Source organism: Zalophus californianus, chromosome 4 (assembly GCF_009762305.2).
Source record: "Zalophus californianus isolate mZalCal1 chromosome 4, mZalCal1.pri.v2, whole genome shotgun sequence".
Lineage (NCBI taxonomy): Eukaryota > Metazoa > Chordata > Mammalia > Carnivora > Otariidae > Zalophus > Zalophus californianus.
Window position 1 is genome coordinate 168,577,146 of NC_045598.1, and position 20,844 is coordinate 168,597,989.

The 20,844-nt window shown below is 37.2% G+C and overlaps 1 protein-coding gene across 2 annotated transcripts in view; it reads right to left on the reverse strand.

Annotated features, from left to right (window-relative positions):
* Window positions 1-274: 274 nt before the first annotated feature.
* Window positions 275-20,844, reverse strand: part of EIF3H (eukaryotic translation initiation factor 3 subunit H) — a 92,433-nt gene continuing 71,863 nt past the window's right edge. The window contains exons 3-8 of one of the 2 annotated variants that reach the window (XM_027572420.1): window positions 14,255-14,422; window positions 12,625-12,724; window positions 11,254-11,403; window positions 4,123-4,243; window positions 1,973-2,105; window positions 275-500 (exon numbers count right to left, since the gene is read on the reverse strand). In XM_027572420.1, the coding sequence (XP_027428221.1) occupies window positions 403-500; window positions 1,973-2,105; window positions 4,123-4,243; window positions 11,254-11,403; window positions 12,625-12,724; window positions 14,255-14,422 (770 nt within the window). In that variant the 3' untranslated portion in view covers window positions 275-402. The remainder of the gene's footprint in view (window positions 501-1,972; window positions 2,106-4,122; window positions 4,244-11,253; window positions 11,404-12,624; window positions 12,725-14,254; window positions 14,423-20,844) is intronic. The other variant, XM_027572431.1, reaches the window with a different exon arrangement.

Here is a 20,844-nt window from a genome sequence, read left to right on the forward strand (position 1 = left end):
GGGCTTCCAGGGCACTAATTTGGGAGCAATGGAGTAAAGAATTCCCAGTAGGTACCAGGGCCGCTAGGTCATGGGTGAGGACAAGCGGCAGTGGACTGCATGTTGAAAAGTGGCACCTCACACAGAGCAGCAAAGACAACGGAGCCTGGAGGTCTGGGCTCCACGTAGCTTCTGGTCGAATCCGTTTAATCTTTCAGGGATAAATAGTATAAGCAAAACAAAAATAAAAAGCTAGATATAATACATGTAAAATCAAATGAGCAAGCAGTCAAGGTTGTTTTATTTTTACTTTATTATTCGCTAGAAAGACTTTCCACTAGACAAGTGTATTTCTTCCAAGAATTGCCCCAATGTGATCTCAAGAGTCCATGTTAAAACTCCTTTTCTGGAAGCTTCCTTTTCTCAGTTGTTGTATTCCTGAAGAGCCTGGGCCATGAAGAGTTTGCCTAAGTTTTGGGCAGTGAACTCCTTGATGTTCTGGCAGTAAGTGTTAATCTGGCCTGTGCATTTGGGAAAGTGAGAAAGAGAGTCACAATGTTCCACAAATTATAAAATGACCTAGCACACTAGGCAAGCAAGAAAATCAGCATAATACATAATCACCAGAATTTTAATTTGTTTTGAATCAAGAGTTTATAGGAACCAATTCTGTTTGTCCATACCCTTAAAATACAGAATGTAAATTCTTTTGAAAATAAGCTATCTTCCGCTCTTGGTTACGTGGAGACGGAAAAAAAAACAACAGCAGTTAAGTACTGACCTTGGAGCCTGGACGCACGCTGTACTAACACAAGTGAGCAAGCAGCACTGGCTCCCCTCAACCAGGCTCCCCTCAGCCAGGGACAAAGCAGCTACCAAATCACAGAACTGCAAACAAAATGGACCACCTGACCCAGATGTGCACAAGTACAGTAGTTTTCAGGCTGTGCTCTGGAAATATTAAGGGTTCCTTTTCTGACCCAAGACAGAGGAGAAGCAGAGAGTCCCCATGAAGAAAGGGGTCCATCGCTGCTCTTTAAGTCTTAAAACTAATGATCTAATCTGATGCAACATTTATGCAAGGTATTTTATATATATATATATAATACAAGTCTGTTTGAATTGGACCTTAAGTAAGGAATGTGTCTTGGTTTCCCAAATTTATGTGTGTTCTAGAAGGTTTTAAGAATTTGGAATCTGACCCCCCTCCCCCGCGCGCCACCACACACACACACACACACACACACACACACACACACACACACACACACTCTGAAAATGTATAAATAGAACTGAGAAATTGTACAGTGTTAGCTTTTTTTTGAGTGGGGTTTTCACTCTAAAAAAATCTCTCACAGACAACCGGCTGTATGAATCAAACAGTATTTAACAACATTTATACAGAAATAAGGTTATCACAGCTAAATAAGAGCAAAATCAAGTTCTAGCATAGGACACAAGACCCCACCACTAAAAGATGGTGTTAAATGGTAGATACTCTCAAAGTACAACCAGAACTGCATTCCTATTGCTACAATATAAGTCAAAGTAAGGGAAATCCTTTTTCTCCAGTCAGAAAATCCAACTCAATTCAAACACCCACAAACAGACGTGGGTTCAGTGCTGGGCTGGAACATGAAAAGTAAGCAGCTTGAGCTGAATGATCTTCTGCGTTATGGAACGTAAATATTTTTCCTTGGTTTCTATGAAAGATGACTCAAATAAAACCTTTCCACTTTAGAAAGTTTATAATGCCATCTCAAAAATGTTTAGCTAAACACAGAGTGAAGAAGCACTGAAAGGACCTTAGAAATAACAAAGACTGACAAATTCTTAAATTTCAGAAATTATAGGTGCTAAATTCAAATTCATCATTCAACCATTTTAAATACACCAGCTTTTATGATATATTTTTCTCTTTATAAATCTCTCCTTGTCTTCTGCTTCCTAAGGAATAGAGAAAACTAGCCATGTTTGCACTGGCTAACAATACCTGCAATGAGCAGAGAATCCATCCTGGCAGGAGGCTGAGGAGGTTTGAAAAGTTTGGACAGATCCTCCTCAGGCAGTGGGGGTTCTCCTCGACTCTGGCGCTGCATATTCTCCTGCTGGCGACGCTGCTGATACTAAAATTCAGAGAAGAAATGATTTGGTTATTTTTCTCTAACTGAAGGGAAAAATAAAAAGACCTCCATCAATTATGCAATCAGCAAAACCCCACTGCCCTGAATTCCAACCTCAGGTTTATAAATGGTAACCCATGGTAACTCCTCCTTCTAAGAATCTAATAAATATGGCAACAAAGAAAATTCCTTTGTTGGAAACTCTAGTGTCACTTTGGGCTCTAAGAGTCTATAACTAATGATATCGAAAGAGAAACTGGTTATGTGGGAAACTGAGGGCTTAAAAGGCAAAGATGCTCATGATTAATGAGTGAAGGGGAGTGATTTTACCATTTATGACAATGGAGTAGATGACAGCATTACAAGTATGACTCACCTTAACTGTAGTAATGAAGTAATTACCACCACACTGGGGAATTTTTTCAACTTTAGCCCTACTGACCAAAACAACAATAATGCTGATGATGGTGATAACTATAACATCATCATCATCATCACTATTATTATTATACTAGTAAATACTTCTAATCAGCTGTGCTTTTAGCTCTACAGCTAAGAATGAATATTATAGCTTAGAAAATGCTCAAAAACTGTCAAACTATGGACTCCTAGGATTCTCAGAAGAGAAGGTGGGGATACATCTAAAGGTATGGATCAACTACAAACTTACTGAGCCAATTACAATCAAGAGGTAATACTTATGGGGTGCTTACAGTGGCAGAGGGAAAATATCCCATATAGAGCCTTAAAAGGTCAGGTAATGAGAAACCAAGGTGGGCTAGTAAAAAATTTAAGTCCTTGGGTTCCTAAAGAAGGAAAGTACCTTGCTTTTTGCAAAGATTTCTAAACTCAGTATAGGGTTTGAGGGTAGAAGCCAGACAAATTTAAAAAGGGTTATGAATGGTGCTGGTACAAATAAACATCAAATGCAAAATTTTAAGACATGCTGGAATTCTGGAAAATGACTGTAAGACTAGTTTCCAGAATCAACTATCTCAGAGTTGACAGATTTTCAATTTGATACTCCAGGTTGCATCCTTCCCCTATGGGAAGAACCAGCAGGGGAATGGAATCAAGCGAGGTTTTTCTGTCCTTCCCCCCACCACCCTTTAGAAGTTTTTCACTACCGCCATCTTTACCAACTATCCACTTTTCAGTTAAAAAGTAAATACTTTATAGATTTATATGTGTTTTTTTTAAATTCTAAGTACAGTAGAAACAAAGTATTTTAAATTTCACTATATATGAACATAGATATTAAAAAAAATTTTTAAATATAATATTCTCAGAGCCACCTAAGTTGTAGTTGCGCTGAGAACTGTACAGTTAACAACACCAAGTTTAAAGTACATTTTAATGAACACACGGTAGTCATATACAAATGCTTTCACAGGTAAACATTCTGGAATCAACTTATCTATGAATCAAATGCTGAGCAATACAGTCCAAAAACAATATTCCAGGAACTGTGAAAATCATGTGGCCTTCAAGCAACACGAATAAAGAAAAGGTTAAATGGCCATAGCAGTATATATGTGCATATGAGAATATTCAGGTAGTTCTAGGGTTTTTATCTGTATTATACTATCTATTTCACAGCAGTTGGTCTATTATTTCCTATCAAAATTGCTTGCTCTTAATCACAATTGCTCAGTTTTTCAAATGAATTGAAGATTGCTAACTATGCTGCAATGAGCCACTACCAAACCAATTATAGTTAGTAAAGAAATGAGCTGTGACACTCCAGAATCTCTTTTGCCTCTGATTCTCTCAATAAATGTATCTCTTAATTGCATAACACTGCCATCGCGATCTGAGCTTAATATACCGGCTCTCTTTAAAACAGGTATTTTTAGGTACAACTTAGAAGTAGTATGTGGTAATAAATTAAATATGATAGAGTTACTAGCTAATAGTCAATACTTTATCAAATATGATTTTGATCGTTTTGAAGATAACTCTTGAAGCACCATACTTAGAAATGAATCCTGTGTGTGTCAAATTTTCCCCTAACACCAACCTGATGTTTCTGCTGCTGCTGTTTACTCGTGTTCCTCATGTACGTGTTATATTTAACTATATCTTGGCTCATTTCATCCACTCTGTCCATCAGCAACTGTAGATTCTTCCCCAAATGGTTGCTGAAATGTAAATATACTGACATGTCATACTTTAAAGCCAGAGGTCTGCCACTGCTCTAAACACTTCTGAGATATTAAATTGATTTGCCATTTGCTAAAAGAATGAGAGCACACATCCGCATAAAAGCAAGGGGACAGGAAAGAATCTGAGTCAGCTTGTTATTAAACTTTCCATACTGAACCCACACCTGTAACCACCAGAGTATCTGAAATAGCTCAGTTTCTTATTATCAGAGCATACATATATCAGAGTAGGAGCTGTTAAACATATCTAGCAGGTTATCTATAATGTATATTTTCTGAACAACCAAGTTTAACCTCAGCTCAGTACTCCTACACCCTTTTCTTAGACCACTTAGCACCACCCCCTCCCCAACTGTGCTCCAGAGCATTTAAATCAGGAGCCATGGAAAGGAGGAACCAGACACTAAGACTTCTGGTACATGATTCCTCTATCCAGCAGGTTCTAAAAGAACAGCAATAGCATTTATTCTGCAAAGCCAAATGAAGAAGAAAAGAGGGCTCCTTTCCTCTTGCCATTCCTAGAATCCATAGGACAGTCACTGACACTTCTTTTTCTCTCCAGAAATTTCTATTGCAACTCATTTACCAAAATCACCTTATAAAGGGATGCTCATGGTTAGTGCGATCACCACCATATTCATTGATTTCTGCCTGCAACTATCTCCTACCATGGTAAAGCCTGCTACTACATATGTGTACTCTAAAAATACCTAGTTAACAAATAGTATTCACTCATTCATTTCAAACAAGTATTAAGCACCTATTATGTTCTGACTTTAGTGTTAGCAAACAGAGAAGCGATAATGCATGAGACATTCATGGTCTCTATCTTCACTGAGCTTACAAATGATTGGGAGTAGGGAGGAGAAAAAAGGTAGAAACACTTTAGATAGTATGGTTGCCCTATCTCTTTCCCTTATGGAGAGGACAGGCTGAAAGCAAATGATTAGAAGGAATCACCCAAGCAAAAAAGTATTCTAAGCAGAAGACAGCATCAGTGCTGAATGCCTGAGATGGGCAAGTACTAGGCAGATAAAAAGAAGGGGTCTGGCATGGCTGGAGCACAGCGACAGGTTACAGAGGTCAGACAAACACAGATGGGAAGCCATTAACTGCACCACAAAACACCCTAACAACAGTCAGTGTGAACGAGACTCCTCAACTCCAACATAAATGGTGCCCTTGGGTTGTATGTGTTTGTGATATATTTTGTCTTAAATTTTAAAATGACCACTCTGGCTGCTATGCAGAGAACAGACTGGAGAGTGGAAACCAGGAGATGAGTTAAGAGTCTACTGTGGAGTGCTGGCAAGGATGTAGAGAAACTGGACACCCATATACTGTGCTGGGAAGACAAAATAATGGTTAAGATGGCAGATTTTATGTTATGTAAATTTCATCTCTACTTTAAAAGCTACACACATAAGCACACAGAACCTACTGTGGTATTACAAAGAGAACAGTGGTGGCCTGGATGAGGATGGTGGCAGTAAGCATGGGAGAACGTGAGAAAAACGGGCAGAAGTGAGAGAGAAACCGAGGGTGACTCCCAGTTTCCTGGCTTGAGCAGCCAAATGCTGGTTTATGGCATTTACAGAGAAGGGGCAGGCTGAGGAAGGAACAGCCTGGGAATGTTGGGAATAAATGACAAATTTAGTTACAGTATGGATCCTAAATGGACTGTATCTATAACCTGGAGAAAATTAGCCAGTTTTGGCTCTTTCTTAAATAGCAGAAAAGAGCACAGAACTGGGGTGTGTGTGTGTGTGTGTGTGTGTGTGTGTGTGTGTGTGTGTGTAAATAAATGTACCATCTAAATCCCAGGTCTGGCACTATCTATATAACCTTGGCCCAGTGACTTGGCCTAATGACTTAGTCTTTTTTTCAAATGTTTCAGTTTTTTGAAAAAGTGCTTTTTTCAAATTAAGTTTTCATATTTTTCTTATTCCATTTTAATTTTGTGAATCATTTTTTAACTTTAAAATATTTCTTTTTCTTTGTAAACGAGATTAAGTATTTGCTCCTGTTTTCTTCTAATTTCTTAACAGCTTGATTTTAACTTACCTCTAATTAAGTGTCTGGGCCTATGGTGAAAGGTGAGCGAATAAAATGATTTGTTCTAGCAAGGAGCTAGCCAAATGTCCAGATCCATTGATTATATAGCTACACTGTTCTAAACAACTTCAAGATTAAAATTTATCAACACTCTGTCATCTAAATGCACTCTTTCAGTACCTTCTAATGAGCACGTATATACTCTGCTAGTCACTCTGTCGGACACTAAGGCTTAAACTCCGTAAGACACTGCTGCACTCCACCCATCCTAAGGAGAAGACAGGAATGCACCCAGATAAACACAGCACAAGGGTGTCATGATTCCAATAAAATGGAAGCATAAAAGATAGTATGGCAGAACCGGATGAGTTTCCAGATTCTCTGACAGGTGAAGTTAGAGTTTCTGAAGAGGAGCTGGAGACAAGGAAGGTGGGAAGGACACTGCCAAACACTGGGTGACGGCAGTGTGTTCAGACACTCTGGCATGAAAAGCATAATGCCTTTGAAGAACTGCACAGAAAGGCAGGACTGGGAAAAAAGAGAGCAGTGAAACTAAGAGGCAGACAACAGTCATAGCACAGAGAGTCTTGGAAGCCAGGACTAGAAGTTTGGATTCTATTCGAAGGCCAGTGGGGAACCAGCCAAAAAGTTAAGCGAAGGAGTAATATGATCATACAATTTGCATTTAGCAAGATCACTACAACGGAAGAGGAAAAGGTTAAAAGCAGGAAGTCAGGAGACTGTGAAAGTAATCAGGAACAGAAATAATGAGGCCCTGGTCTAAGGTAGCAAAAGACACAGAAATAAGATGAAATCACCCCAGGAATGTACACACGAGAAGACAGACCCTGAGGAACACTGATCTTTAGGGATGAGCAAAGAGGGCTCACCATGGAGAATGAGAAGGAACCTCACAGCGTTGCAGTTGCACAGACTCCAAAAAAAGGTATTTCAGGAAGAAGGAGTCATCAACATATTAAGTGTTTAAGTGTCTACAACACCCAGTAACACGGTGATAAAGTCGTCCTTTGTGACTTTAGTGAGAGCTCTGACAACACAGAATAGATGGAACACTAAGAAGTCTGACTACAAAAACGGATGAATACAAGGTGCCTGGGGGGCTCAGTCGGTTAACCAACCAACTCATTTCGGCTCAGGTCAGGATCTCAGGGTTGTGAGACTGAGCCCTGCATTGGGCTCCGCCCTCAGCATGGAGTCTGCTTAAGACTCTCCCTCCTTCTCCCTCTGCTCCATCCCCCCACGCCACACTCGATCGTGTGCACTCTCTCTCTCTCTCAAATAAATAAATGAATCTTTAAAAAACACAAAATAAAACAGGTGAATATGAATCAAAAGGTGAAAGGAAATGGATAATAATGGCATGAGGTCAAAAAGTGCTTTTTTTGTAACTTTGTTTTTTAAGATGAGGGAGGCTTTAATTTAGACATCCTTATTTTTGGAAGACGTATGTTTAAATATTTATGGGTTAAAAGTTATGTCAGGAATTTACTTTCAAATGGTTCAGAAAAAAAAAGTTATGCATTTATGTATATAGATAGAGAGCAGGTACCAATGTGGCAAGACAGACCACTGGTGAGTCTAGGCAAAAGGTTTATGTGTGTTCATCAGACTGTTTGTTTTCAGTTTTTCTGAGGAGTTGAACATTTTCAATTTTTTTTAATGGGAAAAACAAGTCAAGAAACCTAAGAGAAAAGAACCAGTATGGAAAGTAACTGAAGATATCTGAGGAAAAAGAGTGTAGAAGAACCCAGTCAGATCCCGAGAAGGCAGAATGGACAGGAATGGGGCACCAATCCTTTCATTTCTATCAGTGGAAGAACTGAGGCCCAGAGAGCTAAGCAAGAAATGCTACCATTACTATGCAATTAGTTGTTAAATAAGTCATTTATATGCTGAAGTGCAAAAGAAATTCAGAGAAGAGAAAGATCACCACAAACCCTACAGCTGGGCGATGGGGAGGATAGTGACACTGGAGAAAATCATAAAGGGAGTTACTGCCATATGCAGAGACACATCTATTATTCGTTCCTCCACCTTAAATCCTGGAGTCTGACTACACTAATTACAGCAATGAGAAAGGTGCTACTAGAATAGACCCTCTCGATCTACACCAAAAAATGTCTTTAATATGAACTACTATTGTTAAATATATGTAATTAGTGAAAAAACACAAGCATAGATATGAGGCCTTTAAACATTTCATAACATTTTTATCACTACAATGTTCTTCAAAAATATATCCAATAAGAAACATTCAAAAATCTGTACAACAGATCTTGAAGGGCAAAAGGAATTAAAATAATACCTATTTCACAGATAACATTCACAGGAAATCAGGTCCATTACCAAGAGCAACTTTATGGGGATCTTTTCAGTACCCATTCAACTAGAATACTGAACCACGGAGTTACTGTTAGGAGTTTCAATAATATAGCCTTTTCTTTTATTATCAAGGAAACAAAGAACTGAAAAACAGCTCACTTCAACAGATGTGAACCAAGACACACAGTGAAAAGTCTGCTCTGGCTGCAGTATCAATTTATCCTTAATGTATAATGCCCACCCTTAGTTTACTTGTTTAAAGGCGAAATAAAAACAGAACTGTTTCTTCATGTGTGAAAAGCTGAAGGCTTGGGTAACACATTTGTAAACATTAATAAAGGCTGTTATGAAACAGCCATTGCTAGAACTTCCAGCCAATAAAATTAAAATGAAAAATTAAAAACATTCTTTAAATGAAAGGAAATGTAGTATGTTTTATTCACAGCCTAGAACAAATATATCAGGTAAACCAAAAAAGTGGTATCCACACACGGGTAGTGAAAAGCAAGACCAAGCAAAATCTGAAGAGCTTCTTGGGCATGATTTCTGATGTGGTTTCTTAGAAAAAAATTTATGGCGACAGGCCTGACTACCATCATGCTATTGATGTAAGAAATTAAAATTTGAAGGGCGCCTGGGTGGCTCAGTCAGTTAAGCGTCCGACTCTTGATTTCAGCTCAGGTCATGATCTCAGGGTCGTGATATGGAGCCCCGCGTCAGGCTCCACACTCAGTGGGGAGTCTGCCTGAGATTCTCTCTCTCCCTCTCCCCCTCAGCCTCTACCCTCACTTGCATGCTGTCTCTCTCTCTAACAAATAAATCTTAAAAATAAATTGAAATTTGAGATGTACAAAGTCTTTTAAAACAGTATTACCAATTTGGATGAATGTAACAACCCATCAGTATAGGCACTGCTTCAGGGTTGCTTCATTTTTTTCCTTCCAACTGCAACACAAATTTACCTTTTAAATAATTTCACATGAAAAGGAAAGGGCCCCTCTTTCTATTTCACATAAAATACAGAAGATAAAAATAATAAAATATTTGTCTAGATCTTAGTTGCTATGGCAAACTGGGAACATTTTCTTGTATAAATGCTGTTTTGGACAGATATTACGAACCAGCTCACTGATAATTTAAAGCACAAAAGGGCTGTATTTGTTTTGTATGCTCAATAAGCTTGGGAAGAGGTGAAGGCATATATTATATAAGCAAACACTTTCATGTAGTAAATTTAAAATTATTGTATAACTATATATACTCAATACATCAAATTGTAACCCTGCATGCTAAAGAATGTTCTTAGTGCAATGCTTTAAATACAGGTGTGCTCAGTGTGTTTGTAAAAGCAATGAAGAATTAAGTATGACCTTCTAAAAGAGACAAATTAAAGGACTATTATGAATATATGTTTGCAGTCAGCAGTGCACTCTTCAGTGCCAAATTAGCCTTGAAAGCTGGCTGTATCACTTAGCACTTCGTTTACCATGCAGTTTCCATCTCCTTCCTCTGTACATACTTTCTAGTGGCCCCTATGATGGATTCATGCAATACAAAGTGTCACTTCAAGTACGGTCCTATCCAGCCCAGAGCATGGAGAACAACACGGGGCTCTCAGGTCCTCCTGGGTTTACCCTACTTGTCTTCTAACAAACAAGTACAAAGTCTGTATGTTCTTTTGTACAAGCTTCTATCTGGGATTAGAGAAATCCGATAAACTGAGCCTCTATTGCAAAGTGGTTGCTTAAGAAAACACACCTTGTTTTTTTCAGTCATCCAACAAATGCATATAGACTGACTACCTACTCTTATTTAATTTCATTCTACAAGTCTGCTGCTAGCATTCTCCCACCACAAAACAATCACTAAGATCAAACTTAAAAGGCACTTAAGAGGCGCTATATAGACAATTCTGCCTGTATTTCTGTTAAGAGCAATAAATGCTAGGAAAAGAAACATGAATTCCATAAAGGAAATAATCTGTTTGGAACACCTCAGTCAGCCCTTTACCAATACAATAAATAATATGTAGCTACTAGATAGCTAAAGCAGTCACAATGGAGGAAGTTATGTCACCACTAAGACAGAAAAAGCCAGTGTCAAGTTCAGAAAATCCTAATTTTACTTGAAAATCCACACTGGAAATTCACTACTAATACAGTCTGCATCTGAACAAGGGCAAGTGCCACCAGTAAAACAAAGAAGCATTTTTGTATTTTTCCTGAGCATTATTAAATATCCCAACATAATACCATAGGCCTCCAAGGACAGTGTACAATAAATAAAGCTAAGCCACCCCCACCGCCAAAAAACCCTCCCCCATGGGCATTTACCCTATATCAAAGCAAAAATGATACAGCAAAGGCATCAGAGGGTTCTTATAACAGGAATTATTAGTATTCAAACACTTTCATTTTATCAGTTTGGCTTTTTTCCTGGGATGTTAGCAGGGCTGGACAAATACTACATGTCATTACATATGTCTCAAGAACCTCAAAATATGCTTAATTTTTTTCTGGATCCATAGGTTAAATTCTAAGTGCAGAAAGTGATTAAAAAAGGACTTTTCATTAGACAGGGTCACTTACCTACTAGCAAGACTGAGCAATTCATGTTTATCTGCTACAGCTGACTTCTTCTCAAGCTCCCACATTAGGACGTTGATCAGATGTGAATTTTTAATTACAATCGGCACTTCTTCAAACATGTGCTCAAAGGTGATATTTCCCTTTTTCAATCTGTGAAGCATGTTAAAAATACTTTAGTCTGGTGGTCAGAAGTAAGTGTTAAATTGACTATTTCATACATTTTCCCTAATTACAGGCCATCTCCAGGATCTTTGTTTCATTAGCACTCTTTAAAAAAGAGAAACTAGTTTTACAGAGTCAAGCATAAGTCGAATGATTTGAATAACACTGAAAACAATCCAAGTTTGAGCTATAAAGCCCAGAAAACAAAGATTCTTGGCAGAAGAAACTGTTCTTTCTTTGTAATCAGGTATCTTCAAAATTTCATTGATACTAAAATGTAAATGTCATGGGTAGTTATGCTATATAATCTGTATCTAAAACATTTAAAATAAATAGCTAGAACAGAGACATACTTCAGTTCTTGGAAAGTTCATTTTAAAAGCCTACCGAAGAAGAAACTAACAACTAGCAGAACACTCACAGGATATCCTATATACAATGGTTCAGGACACAGCAAGAATGCAATTTCCCATTAATTTAGTTGTAACTATCATACCCAGGAATTGTTCATGAGTTAGCTTTTAAAATCTTTTGCACCTTAATTTCTTTAGAAGCTATTGGGAAACTAGCAAAGAACTGTCCTACATGAAATCAAAGCCACTAACTTCAATTTAATAAGAAGTCAAAACTCCCATAATTAACAGAAAATGAAAGAATTCTGAATTTTTAAAAATTTTAATGTAAATATCCCAATGCCATTATGTAAAATCATAAAACAGCTTTACCGATTAAGTCTGTGCATACCTATCACCCAAAAAATTTCCAAAATGCCACATTCCTTACTGATACCTTAAAATGTTTATGTCTTTCCCATCCCCACCGCCCCATGAAACAGGCGCTCAGAAAGTAAGACATACAGCTCACAATCATCCTGACACAGAGCTCACAGTGTGACAGCCACCGGTCACTCATCCCACCTCCCTTTACTTAATCATTTATTTCTTCAAATTCAGTAGCTAATTAATTTCCACTCCAACTGAATTCACCCACAGTGAGAACAACAGATGAGACATTCCATAAAGAACAGTTTAAACATGGAAAGGGAGAAATCAAGTGGCACTCAGCCATGCAAAAGACTTCTACCATCCACGTGGCAAAAGCATTACCATGCCACCACTACCAAGGATTCAATAAATGTGGCAAACTAAAATCTTAAAAGGAAAACAGCCAATGCTTTACCATACACCTCACAGGCCCCCAAACACTTACGCTTCAGGAGAAAAATCCTTCTCTTTACAAACTTCCATCAGTTTAGGAGTCAGTCTGTATGCTTTCAGCGAGAGAGACCCTTGGGCAGTTTTTATGGGATCTCAAATAAGGAAAAGAGAAATTACTAACAATTTCGTTACTGACAATGCTTTGCCTGAATGACACTGGTTCTAGGCACACTGTTACTTATCACACTATATTTACAAGATGAAGATCAAAATAAAAGATCAGAACTCAATCTGAAGCAGATTAAAACCAGTATAGCGAATAGTTAAGTGAAGATGTAGGAGCCTTATCATCCTACTTGGAATTGGTAGAATAACTTCCTCCTTAAAGTTTTAAAAACAGAAGATTCAAAATGCAGTTATATTTTCAAATCTATTCGTCAGCTTGAACCAGAAATCTTGATGAAAATTAAACATCTCATATGTTCTATACACATTATATTCATCTTGTATAATTAGAAGAAAAATACTAATGAATATTAAATGTGAAAATACATTGCATTCATTTGTGTAGTTCAGTCAACTAATTTAAATGAATAGCCCTGTGAACAAAATGTATCCATCCTAGTAATCACTGTCCAAATTTTTTAGTTAAAACAGATTCTAAAAATGAAATGAGTAAAAAGTGCTATCACAAAAGTGTCGTTTTAGTTCCAGAGAAACTCATTTTGTCAAAACTAGCTGCTTACACACTCCATGAGTAAGGGAGCTTAGCACTTGCTGCATGATAACGGCTCCGGCATGCCAATATTCGCCTAAAACCTGTGTTAACATTCATGTTGTCTGAAACTTAACACAGTGAAACTTTTAGCAATAGGTGATAAAATGAAAACCAAAATAGATTGAAACAAGTGGAAAATTCATCAAGGTCTGATGATGCAATGTTTCCAGCCAATATAAGTACACTTTAACAACTTGTTCTTTACTGTAATCCAATTGTTAACATACTGAAACAATTTTGGGGCAGCTCATAAGATTGATCGTATTCATTAGTATTTTTTCTGACAGATACTCAGGACGTTACATTTACTTCTCAGCTGGAAACTATATGCAAGTCTGCCAGATATGGCAAACTGTGAGTGTTTGGGGAGGGGGAAGGCTATAAAGCTGTTAAATTGCCTACAGTTCTGATACAGCACAGAACATCTGGTCTGGAGAGCTTGAGGAAACACCATTAAATAGGCCGAAAAGAAAAAAATCTTTGTGCTAAGAAACAGTCCAGGTTTTGTACGCTGCTGTCAGAGGTATAAAAAAAACTTGGCACACTGTGTTATGATTGGTCAGTCACGTACAGAGCCAGACACTCTAGCAATTGGGGTTTGTTAGACATCTGGTCTAGTTCCACCAGCCCCTTCAAATGAGGGAGGGGAGATGGAGGAATAAAAATGAAGCAGCTACTCGAGCATTCCAAAATGTACACATCAGGGCTCTGATAGCAAGAAAAATAAACAGAAAGAAGGAAACCCTGTCTAGACTTAGCTGCTGCTGAGGCTGCTGCAGAAACAGGGTTGGTATTTACTTGAGAAGGCCTGCCAGGCTGCTCTTAGAGGCAAAAAGACAGAACGCAAAAATAGTAGTAATAACATTAAGGGAAGAAAAGAATAATAAAGGAAACTCCCACTAACCGTAAATGAGAACGACAGATTCTTCAATGGCATGCTGGTAACTGAACTGAGAATCCAGGAGTGCTCGGGTGACGAACGAGCCATAGTACGTGGACTGGTACCAACCCACGTGGAGGTGATCGATGTTGACATGGCGAAGGCTGCGCATCATTTCCATCTGATATTGGACTAGATGATACAGAGGAGGGGGTAAAAGAAAAACTTTAATGATGCCACAAATAGTAAAAAACAAGCCTTTTTGAAAACTTGTTTTTACACAACTATTTATTAGCTAAAGGACAGTTTCCAGATTTAAAATTCATTCAGTTCACCTATACCAAAAACGAATTTAAGCTTTCAAATCATTTCAAATCACTGAAGCTTTCCTTTTTTCATTAATGAAATAGCATACTGTAGAAAAGCTACTAAAAACACAATAATAATGCCTTGTTCTAAACAAGAAATTATTTATTAAATGTGGTTTCCACTCCCTTCTTAAAACTCTTAAAAATAGTAAATGTTTAAGAAAAAAATTGTGTAATTGCTAAACTGGTTAATTTTAAGACATTTCATTTGAATTAATAAAGTGAGAATGTCTTCTTCAACACAGCTTTTAGAACTGAGAAGTTAAAATCATCAAGAAAATGAATAGGGAAACAATTAACTACCACATTATTTAAATATGAACAGAATACAAGCTGTAGCTGATTTAAAATATAAGAATTCATTTTTGCCTTCATCTGGTGCCCCCTGCTGCATATTGCTAAATTTTAAAAAATTCTTTTTTCTTGTTTGTGTGTTCTTTTGTGTTAACTAACAGATATTAATTTTTCATTAGAGTTATAGGTTAATCGCCATGTACAGAATGAAAAGGTTGAAAGACTTTTACTTTCATCAAATTAATGACGATAATGTCTATTATTAACTTAAAGCAATATTACTAGAATAGGTGCAGACTGAGACTATAATAAATAGAAGATTTTAAAAAACAATATAGCCCAATAATGAATAGCAAACATGTAATACAGGAGACAATTTTATAGTCAACATAATAACCAAGTTACTTCTATGATAATGAATGTACAATTATGTGGAGTAAATATATTTGCTTAACTTGGAATCTAACCATTTCATTTTTAAACTCTTAATCAGGTTTTAGCAAAAGTAAAGTTATATGCCTGTCATTTCCTTGGTTATAGCACTACGGTTTAATAAAGCAAACAAGATTCAGGATCATAAAGTACAAAAGAACCTCCCTCAGATGGTCACAATCTTATTTTTTCAACGTTTGTTACGAGGCAAAGAAATTACAAATCTGCTTATTCCAAGGAAGGTTATATTTCTCATGATAAATACGGCAGCTAACTTTTCAACTATTCAAGAAGTTGGTTTTTTAGTTTTTCTTTTTATATACAATATGATGGCCTCAAGAAGAAGCAGTATAAAAATAATATGATAATCTCATATCAATTATCTTTTATCTTAAATTTTTGTTCCTCTGGTACATAACAGACCTCCTCCTTTCCAGCTACTTTAACAGATTTGTACATATCAACCACATAAATGTGGTATAGAACAATTGCTATGGCCTCTTTCTGCTTTAAAATTCTCGCTTTTAAATTAAAATCACCCATTTGAAATGGAATTTAATCAAACTTAACTTACAAAAAGTTCCAATACCACAAGTAAAACAGGAGCCAGTACTATTCATTTTAAAGGAATAGGGAGAAGGAGATGGGGAGAGATTACCAAGCAACTGACAGTACAAACATGATTTTATAGGATGATTTTTTTTTTAAATCAGTATTTCCAAAATATCTGCCAATGTACAATTTAGGTGTAATATAAGCAGAAGTTAGATTCAATTTGCAACAGTAGAAAAAAAAAAAGACTTGGAATCTTGAGATCTAGGTTCTGATACTAGCTCTTAGATTTTTCCCATGGGGAATCTTGCTGTCCAGTTAATGATCCTTTTCTGATGCTCAGCCTTCCCATCTCCAGAAAGATCAGAGAGCACATCACAAACACAATGTTGTGACTCCACAGTGTTCATTAAATATGCTAATTAAAGTAATAATTTTTCTAGAGACTAAAGCAGAGCCTCCAGCATGCATTAATACCTAAAAAATGCATTTCTCTGGAAAAGAGTCTGTAATCTTACTAAGTCTCTCCCCAACTAAGTCTCTCCCCAAATAGCCTGAATACAATAGGTTTTATACTAGCATTTTCAGGATGCAGGAGGTAAAACAAACTATATGATTAGTAGCAAACCTCCAAATTCCTTCTTCACCCAGAATCTTAGCTATTTTATAGCCCCTTGGACAAGAATGAAAACGAAGTATTCCTCTCAGCTAAAAAGAGACTAAGGGATAGGAGGCTTGTCACTCTATAGGAAATACCACTGCTCCAGTGTATTTACTTCTTGAGCACTGAGAAGTAGAGAGATGAGCTTACAAGGCTCTAATAAAAATTTATTTTTAAGGTTATAAAGAGTTTTCATATGACCTAAATATGGCAAATAAATATTAAAATGTAAGAGGTAGGACCAAGACAGGTAAGTTGATAAATTGCTTCTAAAAATCTACAAGGCACTGGAATTTCACTATTATGCAAAAAATACAGTCTGGGCCTAATCTATGTGAAATGTCCAAATATTCTCTATTTTGGTTTGGACTTTCCATCCCAAGTTTAAAAATTAAAAAACACAACTTAAAGAATGTCCCCTTGGAGGTGTCACACAAGAAAGGACCTTAAAGAATTGCAAGTGCCTGGGTGGCACAGTTGGTTGACCATCCAACTCTTGTTTCGCTTCAAGTCATGATCTCAGGGTTATGAGATCAAGCCCTGCATTGGGCCCCATGTCGGCCTCTATGTAGTGTCCCATGTAGGGCTCCATACTCAGCAAAGTCTGATTAAGATTCTCTCTTCCTCTCCCTCTGCCCCTTCTGCTCATGCTCTCTCTAAAATAAATAAATAAATCTTTAAAAAATAAAAGGACTGCAAGTGATCTGTGAAAAGATGAGCTTCAAAGTAAAGTTGGGGTGCACTGAGGCCCGGTCCTCACCTTCATATGAGCCTCCAGTAAGTGCATAGTTCGAAGAGGTAAGTTTAGTTCAATAACAAACAAACAAAAATTTAAGTGATATGTTTTTCTATTATATACAAGCTGAGGAATAAGAAAAACCTCAGAGCCTGCCAAATGAATTGCTTTCTTTGCAGACTTTCGGTCTGTGTCCTCCCTTTTAATGGTGACAAAGACATGTGACTCTCATCTCCCTTCACCCAGTGTTTCTTTTCTTCCCCCTCCAACCCAAGTTTTCAAAAAACACAAAACCAAACCCTGCAAGTATCCTCACAAATCTAAGGATAAGAAATGCACAGCAGACTGTCCCACTAAAACGGTCTCAAAACCACGCTCCTAGCAGCTACCACCAATCAAATGATCTGAGCTGCCACACCAGCTAACACCTATTTATTTACCCTTCCGGCCTATGGAAGACACCAGGAAAAAATCGTGAAATGGTGATGTCCCAGTTAATTTTACCCAGGAAATAAGGAACGACCACTGCAGATTCTAATCTCCCAGGTGAATGCCATTGACTTTGTGGCTATGCTAGTTTCTCTCAGGAGTTATACTGGGGTGGGCACTTAAGGCACACACAAGAGACCCAATTTAGCTACAACACTAAGATAACAGGGGAGGAGAGGAAGCTCATGCTTTCTGGAAGTGCCTACGAGGATGCCTTGTCCCAGCCCACAGGCTCTGGGTGAGGGGGAGGTAGAGCCGTATTCGCCTTCACCTGCCCAGCTGGACTCACTTTACTGGGCTGGAGTTTGAACAGGAGGGCATAAAAGATGTGCGGAGGCAGAGATAAGGTTCACCCCTGTGTAGGGAGTGCCTCGTACCTCAGAACTCAAGAGAATCACAGCAAAAAGAAAACAAAAGGAAAAAAGAGAAGGAAAAGAAAAAAATGAGGCTCCTTGATACAAAGTATCAATTCCCTACTGTTGAGTTAATGCAGGTCAATGAAGTAAGAAATAAGCATTTCCTGGCATCTTTGTAGAGTTGGTCCAGGGTTAGGCACACTTTCACTTTTATTCTAAAGTTCTCATATTTAACAAAAAGGAGCCCCAAAGCCGCAATTTCAACCAATGATATTCACTTCTGAATTGATAACCAAATATTCCTGGAGGAGTTCCCAAAGATGAATAGCAAGAGGAAAATTGTTTTGGAGGGGGACTATTTTTAAATCATGGTAATATCCAACAGAAGGGCTCAGCTCAGAATTGTATAGTGAAAAGTTCAGGAAGGAACTTTTTAATTTTTAAGCATTCTTAGTCTAAAAAGCAAACACCCTACTGACTGAGGAGAAACAGTGCACAGCAAATGAATTTCAAAAACAAATTGGTAGTTACTATTAAGCCAACCCAAATTACTAATACAAAAGCAATACTTAACATGCAACTGAGGTGGGTGCTACAAAATTTGGAAGGCTTATAAAAATGAGTTGAAGTTTTATAAATCTCTTCAATCTCTACAATTGTCTTAATTGGCTAAGCCTCTCCCAACCAAAGGAGAACCTGGTTTACAACACTGAATAACTGTTCGAGGTTTGGCACCAGTACATTCATATTCACTTTTTCCAGATATCCTCTTTGCAAAACAGTCAATTTTAAATTGCCTAGAACTAAAACTGTCTTAACTGAGGCAGGCTGCCCAATAACTATTCCTTTCAAAAATCCACCACATTTGTTAGGCTTTCTCTTGTTTTTATCTCCAAATATGAAAACAGTGAAAATAATAGGTTGTTTTATATTTAAATGCTGTATCTGGAGTTACACTGGCAAGCAACAAAAAAAGCTTAAGATTTGAGTTTTCCTGAAGATCACTGAGAAGGACAAGGAATTAGAAGCTTTTTAGTTCAGTAGAATAATGAATCAGCATTCTTTCTCCTTCAATTCCTCACCCTCATCTTTAAAATCATCTTTTTTATTTTATTATTTTAAGTGAGCCTTACCAAAATACAAGAGAAAAACAAGAACAAAGACTTGCCACAGTTGGCTAGGCTGAGATGAGCTGAAGGCAGAAAGTTAAAGCTGTAGCATAGTCCAAAACTCGAGATAATGTCTGTCAGAGTAAGGGGGGGGGGGGAGTGTTTTATAGATGTATTAGGGAACTTTTAAAAGACAAAGTGACCTAATGTAAACTTTAGAAATTAAAGACAATTTAATAGACATACTATTTCATTTAATGACTTAATACCATATCAAATAAATCCAAATTATTTTAAAATAAATTATGACAAAATTATATTAAAAAATATACATATATATATAGCCTAGAGGGAAAGGGTAGAGCTAAACACCAGGAGAGAAGGTAGCATTTAGCACTTATTATGTCAGACTTCCTGCGAAGTGGTCTACATATGTTATCTGACTTTATTCCTCACAATAACTCTAATGAGCTAATCACCGTTACTGAAATCCTCTTAGAAAAACTGTTTACCACAGGTTGTAAAGTGGCAAGACTCAATTTGACTTCAGACTCTCTGACTCCAAAGCCCAGGCAACCACCCACTTACAGAATCTCATCTCTTCTTATTGGTAGAGTGTAAATTATTTCTGAGCCAATAAAGCATAACACACAAACACAACGGAAATACACAATTTCTAGGTTTTGAGAAAACACAGCTTGTGCATGTTTGACCACTAAATCAACCAATAATTTAGCAATACCAGTAAGATTTTAAGTGATAAATCTAAAAAGATTTGTAATTGTCAAAGTTCATAGTTATCACAAATATGTAATCAAACTCCTAAAACACTGCTATGTTACTATTTGAAATTTATGCCAATACTACTTTGTAACTAAGAACTGGCTTAGATCAAAGATGACTCGCACAAACACATCAAGTAAGGAAAGAGAGACCAGATCTAGTAGATGCTCTTTGCAGGAAAGAAACCTACTAAGTTCAATCAAGAGATGCAAATGGCTTTAAAAGCGAACAAAACCCCACAACTCTGAAACAAATCAATGGTTTCAACAAACATGACAGGGAAGTGGAACACATCAAAATCTCCTGTTTTAGCGCGAGGACTAGCCTAAGTAGGACTTTTAAGAAAATAATTATAAGCCTCTTTCCCAGCAGCACCATGGGACACCAGTGAACACCGACAGGCTATGAACTGTGAAGGCTTTGCTCATCATTTAACAAGACAAACTATTCTGAGCTTTCCTCTTCATATCAGACTTTCTGCCAAGCTGCACATACGTTTCAGGCAGTGTTCAAAGCTAGTAAAGCTAGTAGCAGATGCAGATTTAAGCAAACAGAATGTGCATTTGAAAAAAGACTTAAATAAGAGTCTACTTTGGGTGGAGAGAACTATGGAGTATATATTTCTTAAAACTTCCATATTCTCTTTACCCAGTCTGTATCATATATTCATCCTTTTTTCCAATTAATACATCATCTGTTATTAAGGCCACCCCTGTGAATGCTTAAGGATTTTGGTAACAGTTCATTTTTCACATTAAGTGCCTGATACATTACTCTACCTAGAAACTAATTTGTTTTATTTTAAAAGAAATAAGAAAAATACTGCCTTTCTTA